This window comes from Fusarium graminearum, chromosome 4, assembly GCF_000240135.3.
Source record: "Fusarium graminearum PH-1 chromosome 4, whole genome shotgun sequence".
In the NCBI taxonomy this organism is placed as follows: Eukaryota; Fungi; Ascomycota; class Sordariomycetes; order Hypocreales; family Nectriaceae; genus Fusarium; species Fusarium graminearum.
The window spans coordinates 5,026,237-5,041,326 of NC_026477.1; the positions used below are offsets into that span (position 1 = coordinate 5,026,237).

The window sequence follows — 15,090 nt, forward strand, 5'->3', positions numbered from 1 at the left end:
CATTCATTTATCCATGGACACGTAGTAATGGTAGCATAGTTGTCTGGATATACATGTAGAAACTGTGTAGGTGAGAACGTCAAGAGTCGCTTGCAACTCTCCAGTAGCTTTGCAGGAGGTTTGCGCCGAAATATCCTCAAACCCTAGGATGTCTCACACTGGTAGGAAGTGATGCCGCACTCATGTATAAACATTTTGCGAAGTCTGACTGGGGCAGAATATATCCTGCCTATTTTGCCTTCTTTAGAGAATCTTCGGTATGAACTGAGTCGATATTGGCAAGAGAGAGGTTCAGAAATTCATGCTTGTTGGACCAATTCTGTTGCCCCTGGGTGAACTCATTCATCTGTTGAGGAGGAGGTGGCGGGTCGGTAATTTTGGTGATCAGATACGCGGTTGATGCCTCGGCGATACCATAAACAAGCACGCCAACAAGAGGAATTTTAACAAGAACGTAGAAACCCAAGCCAAAGCCGAACAAAACGCCTTCTCGGCTACGGAACCAGTTTCGTTTCTGTTGCTTGGTAAAGTGAACGCGGGCAAAGTAAGGCTCGAGCAATTCTCGCATCAAACTCCTGGAAGAGAAATAACTCTGAAGGAAGATGACAAGGTACTTGCGAGGAAGGAAGATACCTGTACCGAATATCACGGAAGCCGGACCCAACCCTACAGCGTTGTTGAAGGTGTAGAAACTTGCAGCAGGTAGAACAAAGCGACCGATATATGGCGTGTACGAAAGGGCGAAGACAGCAAGAGAGATGCCGCCTTTGCGAAGAAACCGGTAAAGGAACATGGAAACAGCTTGAGCAGTGCTCTCAGAGTGTGTGCTTCCATCCGTCGGCCTGTACATTTTGAGATTGGGATAGTACATGTCCCGAAGCTCAGAGGGCTTTTCATTGCTGTGCTTCTGTACATAAGTCATATCTACCCACTGCAAAGACTGCATGAATCTATCGGATACTGGTTAGGCACGGGAAGATGATGACTGGAAATAACTCACAGGTTATCAAGAGTTGGCACCACATAACGCATAAGAGCCATGAGGAAGAATGGCACTTGAAGAACATATTCCGCAACAAAGTCAAGGCCGTTTACGAGGGTATCATCCCAAGTTACCGCGTTGAGAGACACAAAGAACGAGATAAGCCATAACAGTAATTTGATTCCGACAATCTGGTTTCTTCTGTCAGTTATGTCCCAAGTTCCTGCTTAAGGTGTGAGCAAGACTCACAGGCACAGAGATGACGAGTCTGATGGCGAGGCCAGCCACTACCGCAATAGCCGCTTGTCGATAGTGATCAGTGGTAAAAAGTGCAGGGTTTTGAAGTGCACGATGAGCTATGTAGGATGTCAGTTAAAAGCACGATTTCTGGCTATAATGGGCTAGGGGAGTTGAAGATTCTACTCACCTCCAACCAGCGTTAATTGAGCTCCACGGATCACTGTGTTTGGGTCGAAGTGTGAAACATCAAGCTTCTGCTCGAGCTTCTCCTTCAGTTTGTCTTTATCAATACTCATATTCTCATTCGACGACATGTTGAGAAACGAGGTAGCGGGGAGTTCAGGGTGCTCTGGGGATCAAGGCGCTCTGACCGTTCAAACCCTGGTCCGAGTTTGTACAGACACAGGAGAATCGACAACAACCGAATGATTCTCTCAGGTTGTTGAGAATTCAAGCGTCTCAGGTTGTGGTTGAGCTATAGATTCAATAGGTCGTTTGAGAGCTTGGAAGGTTGCGGCAAGGTCAGATGTGGAACGTTGGAAGACAGCATGGAATGATGATGTGGATTGAGTGAATGCAGGGTGACGTAAGTATCCTAGCTGGAGCCAGGAGTCTGCTTGCTCCAGATTGGCAGCTGAGCTACTAAGGTGCATAAGACATAGTAGTGTCCGTAGCTCTCTCTACATTGGGTTCCAGAAAAACGAGGAATCATTTTATGGACTGTTGACGCCAAATATACCTGGCCATGACACTGCCCGATACGATTTATACCCTAGCGTGAGTTGACGATCTTATAAGAGTCGAGATAACTACTAAGACTGGGTGCCTATATCAGCGATTACATACAAGTCTGTAGGGTAGGTTAGTCAGTTAAGTACTAATATCACTTCAGCAAATTAGTAATTTTGCCTATTGCCTTGGGAGCTGCATACCTACCTGTCGGTGGTAGAGAATCACATGCAAGAGATGCTGTATAGTAGATGAAATTCTGGCAGAGATTGGTTTGCGAGACACAATAAAAGACTCTATCAGATCACGATCCACTGAGTCGAGCGCTGATTTCCCACTTTGATTGTATCACCCACTAATTCCTGGTTCCACCATTGAGAGGCTAGATATGCAGATATGTACCTATGGTAGCACAGCTACACAGCTGCGCTTGAGTGGTGCTCTCTATGCAAGGGCCAAGCCGAGTGAGTGCATGTTTCCGCATCAAATCGAACAAGGAAAATACCTTAATCATGATTGTAGTAAACCCGAAACTACCTATGGAGATGAGAATCATGACACGGAAGCTGATCGAACGATGAGTCAAGTTCTGCCCCCAAAGCTTGCATCGTACGAGTAGCTCACCCAGTACTAAGGTAGTTCTGTAACATTCGGCGGCGCTTGTGAAACTCGACTTTGCTTGACAGTAACACGTACCTGCCGAAGCATCATGCTGCACGAAAGATGTCCTTGTCCTTGCCCTTGTCCCTTGTCCTGGGCTCAACGTTCTAGCCAAATCAGGGATCCAAGGGGCGGGATAGCGGGATCAGCGCGCCTTGGAATGGATGTTAATATCGATGACTAAGGTAGAGCGCCCCTCCAGAACTCATGCCCCCTGTACATGGCTCCAGCCCAGCAGTCACCTCAACGAGCAAGCACTTCTATACTCAAGCCGAGGGAGCGAAAAGAAACGGGTGGGTTTTGTACCAGCCACCTTCTCGAACGATTGAAATACTGTGTAACTCGCCATTGCTCCGTCATTTGGTGACTATCCCCCTTCGAGTGCGCCGTCTTCCCTATCTTGTTCATTCTCCCTTGACAGTTGGTTAGGGGATCCACGACAATTCTTCACGATCCGCCGCGATACACTCAACATCAACCTCGCGCAACCATGAACGCTTCTTCTTATTTGCCCAGTCGAGATGTTTAAGCTGCAGCCCGGCTTAAAAATCATTTGAGCCACTAGGAACAAGATAACAATACCATATTTGATCCATCATGGATGACTCGGTGGACGATCTCCCGCATTACCGGGCCCCCAGACGAGTGTCAACTTCTCCGATGCCACGTCGAGACTCCGTGAGCTCAGATACGCCCGACAAGGACCTAGTCGAAACACTATACAGTCACCCAAATATAAAAATCATATCCTTTACGGCAACCGGAAGAGCTTTTGCGAGGAGTCCAGCCACAAGCAATGTTGATCCACCTGGGACCCTGTCATGGTCCTCTCAGCTCGAGCGAACTATTGCAGTTGGTGAGTGCCTGGTCTTGATATACCTCGACGTCATTTGTTAACTGTGCAAATCAGGCCCCTTTCGCATCTACCGAGCCCCACGATCCGTGGCCTTTCTAAGCTGTGGTTCTGCGTTACAGCCTATCCTACGAAAGAGTCAGTGTTGGTGCATTGATGAAGTCAACAGTAAATTCATTTTGCAGATTCGTCGACCGAATTATTGGAGAATCGAACTACCCGTAGAAGATCTTGAAGACCAACAGCGAGCCGAGGAACTCAGAGAGGTGCTCGATAAAATTCTACAATTCGAGAAGACTGAGTGTCCCTTCAAGCGCACATTTACGGTTGATCTTCCTGAGCAAGTACCTGTTACGATCTTGCCTTGGACTCCTCGCGCCCAACCCACGATGCCCGACGATGCTGCCGTACCATCTACCAGCTCGCGCAGGTCGTCATTTGCCGGGCGAGCCACCACGCCTACGCCCTTAAGTGATAAACTTCCCATGGACTTCCCATCAAGCCCACTGGTCGGTAGACCTACACGGGCAGCATCTTGTGTAGTACCCTCAAACATATCTATTTATGAGGAGTACGGAATGCATCTGGATCCCCTGCAGCCTACAGGCGGAAACAACACGAGCGAGTCCAGCACAAGACCATTAGATGTTGTTCCAGAACGTCCTGCAGAGCACATCTCATCATATCCCTTCTTATCCAGTCTACCTGAGTCTTACAGCTCTCCTTCATTCGCCAGCGACTCAGGGGCACACCACGATGGATCATCCGTATTCTCGACCAGCCCTACGCAGAGTGACCTGTCGGTATATGAATTGCACGAAGGATCCGGCAACCGGGGAGGTCGTATGAAGGCTAGACTCAGGCGACGAACCGCAGGTTTTACGACGACAAGATCAGCCACGATGCCGCCACACTTAATGTCAACAGTGGACAAGACTACGACTGCAGCTTCTGCATCAAGAGATCCGGTCATAAGAAGCGTGTCAGAAACGTCAAGGAAACCTTCGGCACGTGCGCCCATTACTCCTAAGTCGAGTGAGAACAACAATAAAGGCGAATCGTATCCTTTGAAATCTACTCAACTGGATAGACCTACGAATCAGCCACGACTCCAAAGGCGAGACAGCGAGGAATCCTTCCACAGCGTCGAGTCGTGGCATTCATCCGGCGCTCCCCTGCATCCTTCACCACCCACTTCGCAAGCGGAGTCTGCTGTCGACGCTAAGTACGAATCGAATGAAACAGACACCCTGTCCGTTGAGAGATGCAAAAGAGACAAGTCTTCTCGAAGCAGAGGCAGCTCTCCAATGCCATGTGCTTGGGAATCAGACCCTGATTCTGACGACAGCGAGTCGTCTAGCGAAAGCGCGAAAGCAGCGATCAAAGACACAATCGACGTTGAAACTAAAACCCCCTCATCGACAGCAACACCACCACAACGACCGTTTATAACTCGTCATAGAGCGACAACAAGCAGTCTATCAGTGCGGCGACGTGCACTTTCACCCTTGCCCCCCGCCGCAAATCTTTTCACTCCCGCATCAACTATGGAACGACGACCTTACAAAAGCAGACTGGAGACTGTCAAGAACCTACCAATGGCTATCATTGCCAAAACATGCGAGATGATTATGGGTCCTCCAAGTTCCCTGATCCGCCTTATTCTCAGGGTGGCAGCTAGAATTGCTTCGGGGCAATGGAGAGGCCTCGTATATGGGTATGGTGAAGATGGCGAAGAAATACCAGTCCAATGGGACTATTCTGAAGGTGAATTTAGCGACTGGAGTGATGATGAGAACTATCAACACGATCACCGCAGTGGCCAAGGAAAGCGACACAGTAGACACCGCAGTAGAAACGACAGTATAACCAAGGAAACAGCAGCACAGAAGGAGCTGCACAGGCGACCTTCATCTTCTGATGATAGTCGAAGCTGGGGGGTTGACTGATGGCGGATAACGTACTTGAAACGCGTTTTGCTATAAGTTATCAAGGTATAATTTACTAGGAGACTGGATGACAAGGTTTTGATGACTACACGGAGGTATTTGAACATATGACAGGTTTGCAGACACACAGCAGCACGTTTCAGTTGGGCGTTTGAAACGGAACCAGCCAGCGTTCGACGTAGGATGAATACATGGCTTGAGTTTCTTTTTTCTTCTTCCGAGGATTTGTCTATTTGGACCCAGGAGTCTCTACAAGCGAGCTATTCTTACACTATTCTGATTTATAATTGTATATTAGGCTTTCCTACCCAAAGACATAACTCTTCTCTCACCATAATACCAGTGACTTGACATCTGTTCGTTATAGAGTGTCTTTCGCAACATATGTACATGTACCCCGCAACATCCCGAACATATCGAGGAGTCTAATTACGAGAGATACGAAAGGCGCGCCAGAGACGACATGCGGTCAGCGTCCAGGCAACGAAGCGTTGGATTCGATAATACGATCAATACGGGAATACGAGAGGGACGAACCAAGTACCCAAGCCATCATTTGGGTGTCTAGAGATACCTGTGGAAGGTTGAAAGGCACTTCGAGTGATCTACACGAACCGCCAGTCTGAGAGTCGTATTCCTCGCATCGTTTCTTTATTGGTCACATTTGGCATCACAAGGCTCAAACCGACAACACTAGCTCAACTCTTGATGAAGAAAAATGTTGACACCTGGACCAGGAATTAACAGATTGTACCAATTCCTTTCGTCACTGGACAATACAAAAGGAGGCCCGTAGCCCTTGCAGTTAAGTAGGTTTGAGGATGTTTTGCTCAGCTCTTCCTTAGTATTCGAGAATCTTTCAATAATTTCCACACAATTGTCACTTGAAGTCAACAATATGTCCGATGGGAAATACGGTACGCTATCCTGTGTCATTATGCACATTCCCTCTTGTTCTGGCTTCGAGAGACCTGACAGTCAGAATAGTTGACGGTAGCTATTGGTTCTATGCTCCCAATAAGCGTGCCGCCATTTTTTTCTGTATCGCCTTCTGTTCCGCAGGGTGTTTCCACACATGGCAGTGCATGTAAGTCAAAGGAGTAGGATCAGCTACCTTGTCGTTGGGAAGGAAAAATTAGGAGCGATGCCATGCTAAGATTGATTGCAGACGTTACAAGTGCTGGAAGCTGACGCCACTGTTTCCATCCTGCTGCCTGTTGTTCACGATTGGCTTCATACTCAGAGCCTACGGGGCATTTCACTATGATGATCTTGACGTGTTCATCGCAAGTGTGTGTATCACTTACGCTGCCCCGTAAGTTACAACTTGACTCTGTGATACAGATACAGTAAACTGACGGCCGACAGTCCGCTACTTGAACTGCAAAATTATCGCATTATTGGCCGAATATTGTATTACGTACCTTATAACTCGCCTATACACCCCGGAAGAGTTTTGACGACATTTGGATTTGTATCTGCTATCGTCGAGGCCCTCAACGGCTGGGGAGCATCGTACTCAGCAAACCAATCGCTGAGCAACGGCGAGATTGAGGCGGGTCATGCTCTGATCAAAACATCTTTACTGTTACAAATCGTTGTGGCAGTACTTCTTATTACACTGGCTATCATGTTTCATCGTCGATGCATCGCTATCGGTTTAAAGAATGAGCGACTTGCCTGTCCCCTGTGGACGCTCTATATCAGTATGGCCCTGATCTTGTCCAGAACCATCTATCGTATCGTCGAATACTTTAGTATCGCAGAGCTTCGATACGGAGCGGAATTTGATCCGGCGACTGTAAGCCCTGTTGTCAGATATGAATGGTATTTCTACGTGTTTGAGGCAACGGTTATGCTCATCAATCTCATCATGTTCAACATTTACCACCCCCGCCGATACTTGCCGAGGAACAACAAGATTTACCTATCCACTGATGGAGTAACGGAAATTGAGGGGCCAGGCTATAAAGACCCGAGAAAGTTATGGCAGACACTTGTTGATCCTTTCGATGTCAAGGGGTTGGTTAACGGCCGCGGACGGCAGAGCGAGAGATTCTGGCAAATGGAAGGCAGTGAGACGCCACAGCAGAGCAAAGGCTCTTCCAGAAAACCAGAGACGGTGTGAGTATACAGGAAAGAGATTTATACAATGGTCACCTTTTGTATCTCCCCTTCCTACGTTCAGGGGTATCCGTTGGCGAAGAATATGTTGGTGTTCGTTACCTTCTCATCAATCATGTTCATGGGACTGAAATAAAGTCAGTAGCCATGATATGGATCTTGATTTGGTGGTGTGTCACTATCTGGGAGGCTGAGCAACTACTGGCATCGGACAGTACTAGAGTAGGAAAGGCTATGCACAGCGATGAAACTGTCGGGCAGGGGGCAATGTCGATGGAATGTTGTACGAAAAGCGGTGTCTTTAGTCTATGAATGAAAAAACGTCTTGGCATGTCACTCAGATGAAGGCATTCAATGCCTGTGCAAACAAATTGCAGGATGCGACAAGTGACACGTCTCCAGCCCAGCTGTGGTCCTCTGTTAACTCATAGAACCCAGAGGCACATGAACTGGTATTCCAGGCGTCTTGGCAAATCACAGGGAGGAGCATTGTTCAGAAGGAATGACAACAGGTCCCGTCGGCGTTTTAGTCGAGACAATTTCATGCTCCTTTGCCGACGAAGGATCAAGATCCTGTCTGTCAACCAATGTCGGACCATAACACAGCCTTTCTGTCTGACTACCAACCCACAAGTGCCAAGTCAGAAAACACATCGAGACAAAGAAAACACAGCTTTTATAAATCGAATTTGCTACAGAGGGCAATCGAATTCTATTAAGTCTTTATGCTTGTTCATCTTGCTGCATAGGTAGGTAGGCATGGGGCATTTCTAGAATACGTACGTCAAATGGATTGGTAACCCTGTTAGCTTATCGATTCTGGTAATTAAGACCCTACACAATCATTCCAAAGCTTCAATACAATCAACAATAATCTACATACATTGTCTTTCCCATGCCTTTTAGTAATATGGGGTTCGCTAATAAGATCGAGCCAAAAATAAACATAGCGCACTCAATAGGACAGACGGACACATTCTGGAAATGCCTTCGCCACACCTTGCGGCCACTTCGAAGTTTGCCAGTCTGTAATGACCGGGATCCTTGCTCGCATTATGGGGCAAAAAAAGAAGAAATCTGCCCTGCCCCGGGCCTGCCCAACAAACGACCTCAGCTGAGTTGGCTGGTTGGATAAGCCGCTTTTTCAGACCAAGTGCTCAACTAATCATTGTGCTTCACTTTTCCTTGTGACCCAAGGTGCAATGGTATCGAATTGGCCTGATCTACATGGGTCTGTTCTTCAAGGCCTAACAGGAACAATTTCATCATTGCGCACTAGATGGCCGTCGTTGATCATGACTGTGTTTCAACAAGATGCCAAGCCAAACGACAAACAGATCACCGCCATCCCTGTCTCGTCAAGCTCCGTGTGTTACAGGCATGAGGGCCGTCGAAGCCCCCTCTCCACTACCGGCCCGTATGTATCGAGACGGCGCCGACAGACGGGCACAGTAACCGTCTGACTGAGTCGCTTTGTCCTTGAACTTGCATGCGCCTTGCCTCTCTAGCTCTCCCAGGTTGGATCAAGTGGCAAGACAAGACAGACAGACAGACAGACAGCACAAGCTGGATATGACCGAGGTTGCCACTCAAGCTGAGAATGTGCCTGTACCTGTATTAGAGCTGAGCTCATACTTCCTTCACCATTCTCCCCTCGACCTGATTAATTACAAGGCTCAGCTCAGCCCCTCTCATGCTAACGTTAGTCCCTTCCTTTACTCCCGCCATACTTACCTCAGATTAAAGTACTGCAGACTTGGCTAGAAGCGGAGAACAACTCAAGCCTTGACCACCCCCCCCCCAAACTGGAGTAACTCCATCTACGTAGAAGGTACTAAGGTAGGTACTAGACTACCTACCTGGGTAATATATTCATCTCATGTCTCTTTGATACCGTCCTTGTCCGTACATCTTGCCCTTCTTTCTCTTTTCTCTGCGTCTGCAACTTTCCCTTTGTGGACTGAATCACTGGCCATTATACATCTGACCTGACTATTACTCAGCCTGTAAAAACCATTCTTTTTGCATGAATCGGGCCCCTTCTTCTTCTTCAACACGAGACTTCCTTTTTTTCGTTCCAACCTCACATCTGATCCCTCTCCCCAGTCATCGCCACCATGGGAGACCGACCAGCTATCTATGTCCATCTAGAAATGGGCCTATCACTGCCCAAGATTATGTCCAAAGACCGACATATCACTTACATTTCCAAGAGCATGCGCGATCGAGCAAACCAGTTTCCCCGACAGTTGCCTCCTACAAATACCAACTACCTCAACGCTCCATCGCAGTATCAAGCCGGTAATCAGCAAATGCTCAGACAGACGCAGTTACCCCAGGATCAATTGCAGCATCAATTCGCTTACCGTGTTAGCAATATCCCTCCTCACACATACGGTAGAGACCCTGTGCCGGCTGGTTTAGTTCAGGAACAGTCATACCAGCCATACCGTCCCCAACAAGTACAGCACGATATTAGAGAATACTACGCCCCTGTTCCGTCAGCAGCAGCACAACAAGGCACTCTACAGCCGGACGAGGTTCCGCGTAGCTCGAGATCGACGAGCCGTGGTTCACACGAGCGTGGCAAATCTGCACCCCCGCCTCTAAACAGCAGCCCCTGGGACATGAGCCCGTCCCATGCGTCAGGGAGCGAACCTCACCTCTGGAAAGCTCTTCCTGCAACCCCAAATCAGTTTCGCCTTGGAGAAGGCGACATGCCGTGGGACTCGTGGACATTCCCCATGGGCATCGATGATAACAATGAAGAGGACGATCACGGCGAAGGAGGGGATGGACGTATACGCTCGCGTGAAGCCAGTATTCGAGCAACATGGGGACCCGAATTTCCAGGTGAATACTCACGTCCCAGCCAATTCGTGCAAGTAGACGATAGGGCGACGGGTAAAGCAAAGGATATACAGTCTCTGGCTTCGGCATTAATGACTGTCGATAACGGGTTTGAGGATCAGTGGTGGTATCAGGGCCCTCGTCTAGTCAATATCCATGGAAATGTCATGGTACCAACGGCGGTGCCCAAGTCCAGCTTTCACCCCGACCACCAGCAAAGCTCTGTGGGATGGGCAGTCTCGCATGAGGAAGCGCAGAGGCTGAAGGATCAGAACGATCAGCACCAATTGCAGCAGAAACGCCAAGAGCAGCAACGAAGACGGCAACGTCACTTGTCATTTCAAGAACAGCAACTCGAATCGTTTGTGCCATCAGACGCATCTCTCCAGCTCGTGTCTCCCCATTCCCTTTCAGGCACGGGTACCGCTGACATTGTGTCGCCTTTGAGTGATTACCCGAGCCCGTTGTCAAATTATGGTGGCTTGCGACGCTCTTTGACCACCCGCTCTGACGAACTTCACCTGTAAATCGAATAGGTGTTGCCATCCGCTGGGCGTGACGATTGGGTTCCAGGCCTGGTTCGGGACGCGACTTTGGGCCAGCACCACATCTGAACGCGGTCTAACTATTCACGAAGTGCCCGAGTCTCTCGTGACCAATTGCAAGCTCTTGCTGGAATGCGGAAATATTGTTGGATTCCTGGACAAAACGAATAGGTGGAATGCGGAGGGACGACTGATCGTGATGGTATAAGCACATGTATACATCAATCGACAACTCTCGGCGTGCCTGCCGAAACAGTGGTTCTCGAGCGGCGGCCCTCCAAGTCTCTAAGAGATACCTATGGATGTCTTGATTTGAGAAGACTTGAGTGGACTATAATGACTTATTTTTGGGTAGCATCCTGTATAACTTATGAATACTGGCGTGCGGATAGGGTGCTCACTAGGGCTGGAATTTGGATATCTCTTTAATTGCGAAGGAAAGCTCCTCTTAAAGGCTGACGTAATAACTAAGGATTTCTCATCCCCGTTGCGCAAGACGTTGTTGTACTGTGGTTTCTGTAGGCTAAGCCGGCCAAAGCCGCCATGAGTGTGATAGCAAGAATTATCAATTTTGCATACGCAGTGGGACTGATAAATAATTAAGTGTTGAAATGTAGACATGGGGGGGGTTGGGTTAAAAAGTTGATTTATGTTCACTTCGAGGACTTGATAATTGGTGGGTACAAAGCTACCAGAGTTAGTACTTGTCCCGGTTCGGTCAAGGTGAGTTATCAAGGTGAGGAAGAAGCCCTTTACCGGGCATTTCGGTAGTAGCCTTCCTGGTTCTTCCCGTGCACCACTGTTCAGACGGTGAGCTACCCGCGGGAGAAGCCGGATACTATTGGTCACTCGGCTAAGCTGTCGGCCATCAGGTGATGGAGAGCCATGGGAATCCAATCAGCGGCTGCTGTTTGGTCTACTCTATCGGACATGTACCTCCTTGGTAGCTACCAGATACGCTATGCCATTTTTGGAAGATCACCGCGCTGCACCGGTGCCAAATATTGGCACCTGGTTGTGTTGAGTAACTGGCTTTTTTTTGTACCCCCGACCCCAAAGCCTGACGAGTAACTTGTTTCGGAGTGGAACATCGCGAATCATTGTCCGAGCTCTGTTACTTCGTGTGTGTTCCGTTTTTCCTCCTGACCTAAACTCCACCTTTATACAAGTTCAACACCAACCCGCGATCGCCTTTGCCGTCTCTCTCTCTCGACAATCTCCTCACACTCTTCCGAAAATGCTGTCAAGAAGTATAGCTACCGCCAGCCGCATGGTGCCCGCTCGGGTGCTGCGGCCACGTGCGCATCCTCTCGTCATGCTTCCTGCCATGATGCAGACCGTTCGCACATACGCCGATTCCGTCATCAAGGTCCCCCAGATGGCTGAGTCTATTTCTGAGGGTACTCTCAAACAGTTTTCCAAGAGCATTGGCGATTACGTTGCCCAGGACGAGGAAATTGCTACAATTGAGACTGACAAGGTACGCCGTCATAACACTGGATTGTCTTGTCTGTCATGGTAGAGGGCATCCCTATTGACATGTAAACGTTAGATTGACGTTGCCGTCAACGCAACTGAGGCTGGCACCATTAAGGAGTTTCTTGTCGCAGAGGAGGACACTGTCACTGTCGGCCAGGATCTTGTTCGCATCGAGCTTGGTGGTGAGCCATCTGGTGACAAGAAGGAGGCCCCTAAGGAGGAGCCCAAGAAGTCTGAGTCTGAGTCAAAACCTGAGCCCAAGCAAGAGTCTGCCCCCGAGCCCAAGAAGGAACCCGCTGCTGCCTCCAGCAAGCCTGAGGCTCCTCGACAGCCCGAGAAGAAGGAATCAAAGTCCGAATCCTCTGCCTCAAGTGGTTCCTCAATGGGCAACCGCGAGGAGCGTCGTGTAAGTTGTTGCTGTACCGCAAGAGGACACGCCAATTCGTCGCCAAATTTTGCTAAACGTTTCTGTAGGTCAAGATGAACCGCATGCGCCTCCGAATTGCCGAGCGTCTCAAGCAATCTCAGAACACTGCTGCATCCCTGACCACCTTCAACGAGGTCGACATGTCCAACATAATGGAGTTCCGAAAGCTCTACAAGGAGGACGTCCTCAAGAAGACTGGTGTCAAGCTGGGTTTCATGAGCGCCTTCTCCCGAGCTTGCGTTCTTGCTATGCGCGACCTGCCTGCCGTCAATGCCTCCATTGAGGGACCCAACGGCGGTGATACCATCGTTTACCGCGACTACGTTGATATCAGTGTTGCCGTTGCCACTGAGAAGGGCCTCGTGACTCCCGTTGTCCGAAATGTCGAGTCCATGGACATGATTGGTATTGAGGAATCGATTGCTGATATGGGCAAGAAGGTATACTGTCCTTCTTTCATTAACGATACCAAGTGATCACTAACATAAAGATCTTAGGCTCGCGACAACAAGCTCACTATCGAGGATATGGCTGGTGGTACTTTCACCATCAGCAACGGTGGTGTTTTTGGCTCACTTATGGGCACCCCCATTATCAACCTTCCCCAGAGCGCCGTTCTTGGTCTCCATGCCATTAAAGAGCGCCCTGTCGCTGTCAACGGCAAGATCGAGATTCGGCCCATGATGTATCTTGCCCTTACCTATGACCACCGTCTGCTGGATGGCCGGGAGGCTGTGCAATTCCTTGTTAAGGTAAAGGAGTATATTGAGGACCCTCGAAGAATGCTTCTGTAAAAGATATTAACTACTATTAAACTAATTAATACCCTACTTATAGTATAGAGTTAATAGTTTTATAGTAGTAATATAATACTATTAGCTATTATATATTATATTAAATAGAAAGTATTATAAGTCTTTAAAGTATTTATTTTTAAAACTTAATATTTCTATTAAAATTATTATATATATAAAAATATAATTTTAATAGTTTTTATATATTAATAAGTTATTCTTTTTAATAAAAAAAAGTAAATTTTTTTATTATATATAAGTAGATAGGGTTAAATTAGGGTAGTTAAATAATAGATAGATTTAATTATATATTAAACTTTATTATAAGAAAAATTTTAACTTATAGAATTTAATTTTAATTTTTTAATTTAATATCTTTTAAAGTAAATTATTTAAAGATCTTTTAATAACTATTTACTAATTAATTATAAATTAATCTCTTTATAATACTCTTATAATTATTTCCTTTTTTATAATTCTAGCCTTTAGAATTATTTAATAATAGCTTTATATATTTAAGCCTTTTTTAATTATAAATCTTATAATTAAATATAATTTTATATTCTCTTATTAGTAATTATAAATCCTTTAATATAAAATATTTAATAATATTTTATATTTTTAATAATAGCTATTAATAGCTATTAGAATTATAAATTATAATTAATTACTTATTAATATTTAATTAAATAATTAAGTATTTTTTTTATATATTCTTATTATTATTTTTATTACTTTTATATAGCTTCTAAGGGATAAACTAGTTTATATTAAGTTTATATTAGCAGATATATAAGGCATTATTATTAAGTAAATAAAGAGTATTATATCTCTTAATAGTAAATAAAGCAAGTTAAATATATTTAAATAAAAAAGTCTTATTAATAGCTAATAAGTTAATTATATTAATTAGTATTAATTTAAATATATATATACTTAAAGAGCTTATTAATATAAAGGTAAGCTTTTAGGAAAAGCTTATAAGAGTTATAATAATCTTTTATAAGAAGCTTATAATATCTTAAGTAAGCTATAAGGTAGGCTTATTTATATATAAGTAAGCTTTTAATAAGCTTATTTTAATATAAGTAAGACTTAAGGTAATTAATAAAAAGAAATAAGATATATATAATATAAGCGCTAAGTTATAATAACTTTATAATACCTTTTTTTATATAGCTTTCTTTTTTTTATTATATCTTTTAATTATACTATTTATAATATATTAGTAAATTTCCTTTTTATTTCTATTAAAAACTTTACTAATTAAATTAAAAATAAATATTTATATTATTATTATATACTTTTAAATAATTATATTATTTATTATATTTATATTATTAAAGATAATACTATTTAATATATTATATATAAGGATTTTTATTAAAAATATTATATTATAAATTCTATTTACTTTTTAATTTTTTATTAATTTATTTTTAATCTATTTATAAGATG

The 15,090-nt window shown here is 45.4% G+C and overlaps 6 protein-coding genes across 6 annotated transcripts; 5 read left to right on the forward strand and 1 right to left on the reverse strand.

Annotated features, from left to right (window-relative positions):
* Positions 1-229: 229 nt before the first annotated feature.
* FGSG_07966 (uncharacterized protein) lies at positions 230-1,536 on the reverse strand (the record flags this gene model as incomplete). Its single annotated transcript, XM_011329510.1, has 4 exons — positions 230-950; positions 1,001-1,173; positions 1,232-1,338; positions 1,410-1,536. The coding sequence occupies 4 exons, from the start codon at positions 1,534-1,536 to the stop codon at positions 230-232; spliced, it is 1,128 nt and encodes a 375-aa protein (XP_011327812.1).
* A 1,672-nt stretch (positions 1,537-3,208) lies between these two features.
* FGSG_07967 (uncharacterized protein) lies at positions 3,209-5,413 on the forward strand (the record flags this gene model as incomplete). The annotated part of the gene is made up of 2 exons (XM_011329511.1): positions 3,209-3,467; positions 3,522-5,413. The coding sequence occupies 2 exons, from the start codon at positions 3,209-3,211 to the stop codon at positions 5,411-5,413; spliced, it is 2,151 nt and encodes a 716-aa protein (XP_011327813.1).
* Positions 5,414-6,311: 898 nt separating this feature from the next.
* On the forward strand, positions 6,312-7,849 carry FGSG_07968 (uncharacterized protein; the record flags this gene model as incomplete). Its single annotated transcript, XM_011329512.1, has 5 exons — positions 6,312-6,330; positions 6,401-6,500; positions 6,582-6,728; positions 6,758-7,537; positions 7,753-7,849. The coding sequence occupies 5 exons, from the start codon at positions 6,312-6,314 to the stop codon at positions 7,847-7,849; spliced, it is 1,143 nt and encodes a 380-aa protein (XP_011327814.1).
* A 983-nt stretch (positions 7,850-8,832) lies between these two features.
* FGSG_13259 (uncharacterized protein) lies at positions 8,833-9,301 on the forward strand (the record flags this gene model as incomplete). Its single annotated transcript, XM_011329513.1, has 2 exons — positions 8,833-8,954; positions 9,046-9,301. 2 exons carry the CDS (start codon positions 8,833-8,835, stop codon positions 9,299-9,301), a joined length of 378 nt encoding a protein of 125 aa, XP_011327815.1.
* Positions 9,302-9,654: 353 nt separating this feature from the next.
* FGSG_07969 (uncharacterized protein) lies at positions 9,655-11,415 on the forward strand (the record flags this gene model as incomplete). Its single annotated transcript, XM_011329514.1, has 1 exon — positions 9,655-11,415. One exon carries the CDS (start codon positions 9,655-9,657, stop codon positions 10,912-10,914), a length of 1,260 nt encoding a protein of 419 aa, XP_011327816.1. The 3' UTR covers positions 10,915-11,415.
* Positions 11,416-12,117: 702 nt separating this feature from the next.
* Positions 12,118-13,758, forward strand: FGSG_07970 (uncharacterized protein). Its single transcript, XM_011329515.1, has 4 exons — positions 12,118-12,412; positions 12,485-12,817; positions 12,886-13,278; positions 13,336-13,758. Exons 1-4 carry the CDS (start codon positions 12,170-12,172, stop codon positions 13,630-13,632), a joined length of 1,266 nt encoding a protein of 421 aa, XP_011327817.1. The 5' UTR covers positions 12,118-12,169; the 3' UTR covers positions 13,633-13,758.
* The last annotated feature ends 1,332 nt before the right edge of the window (positions 13,759-15,090 follow it).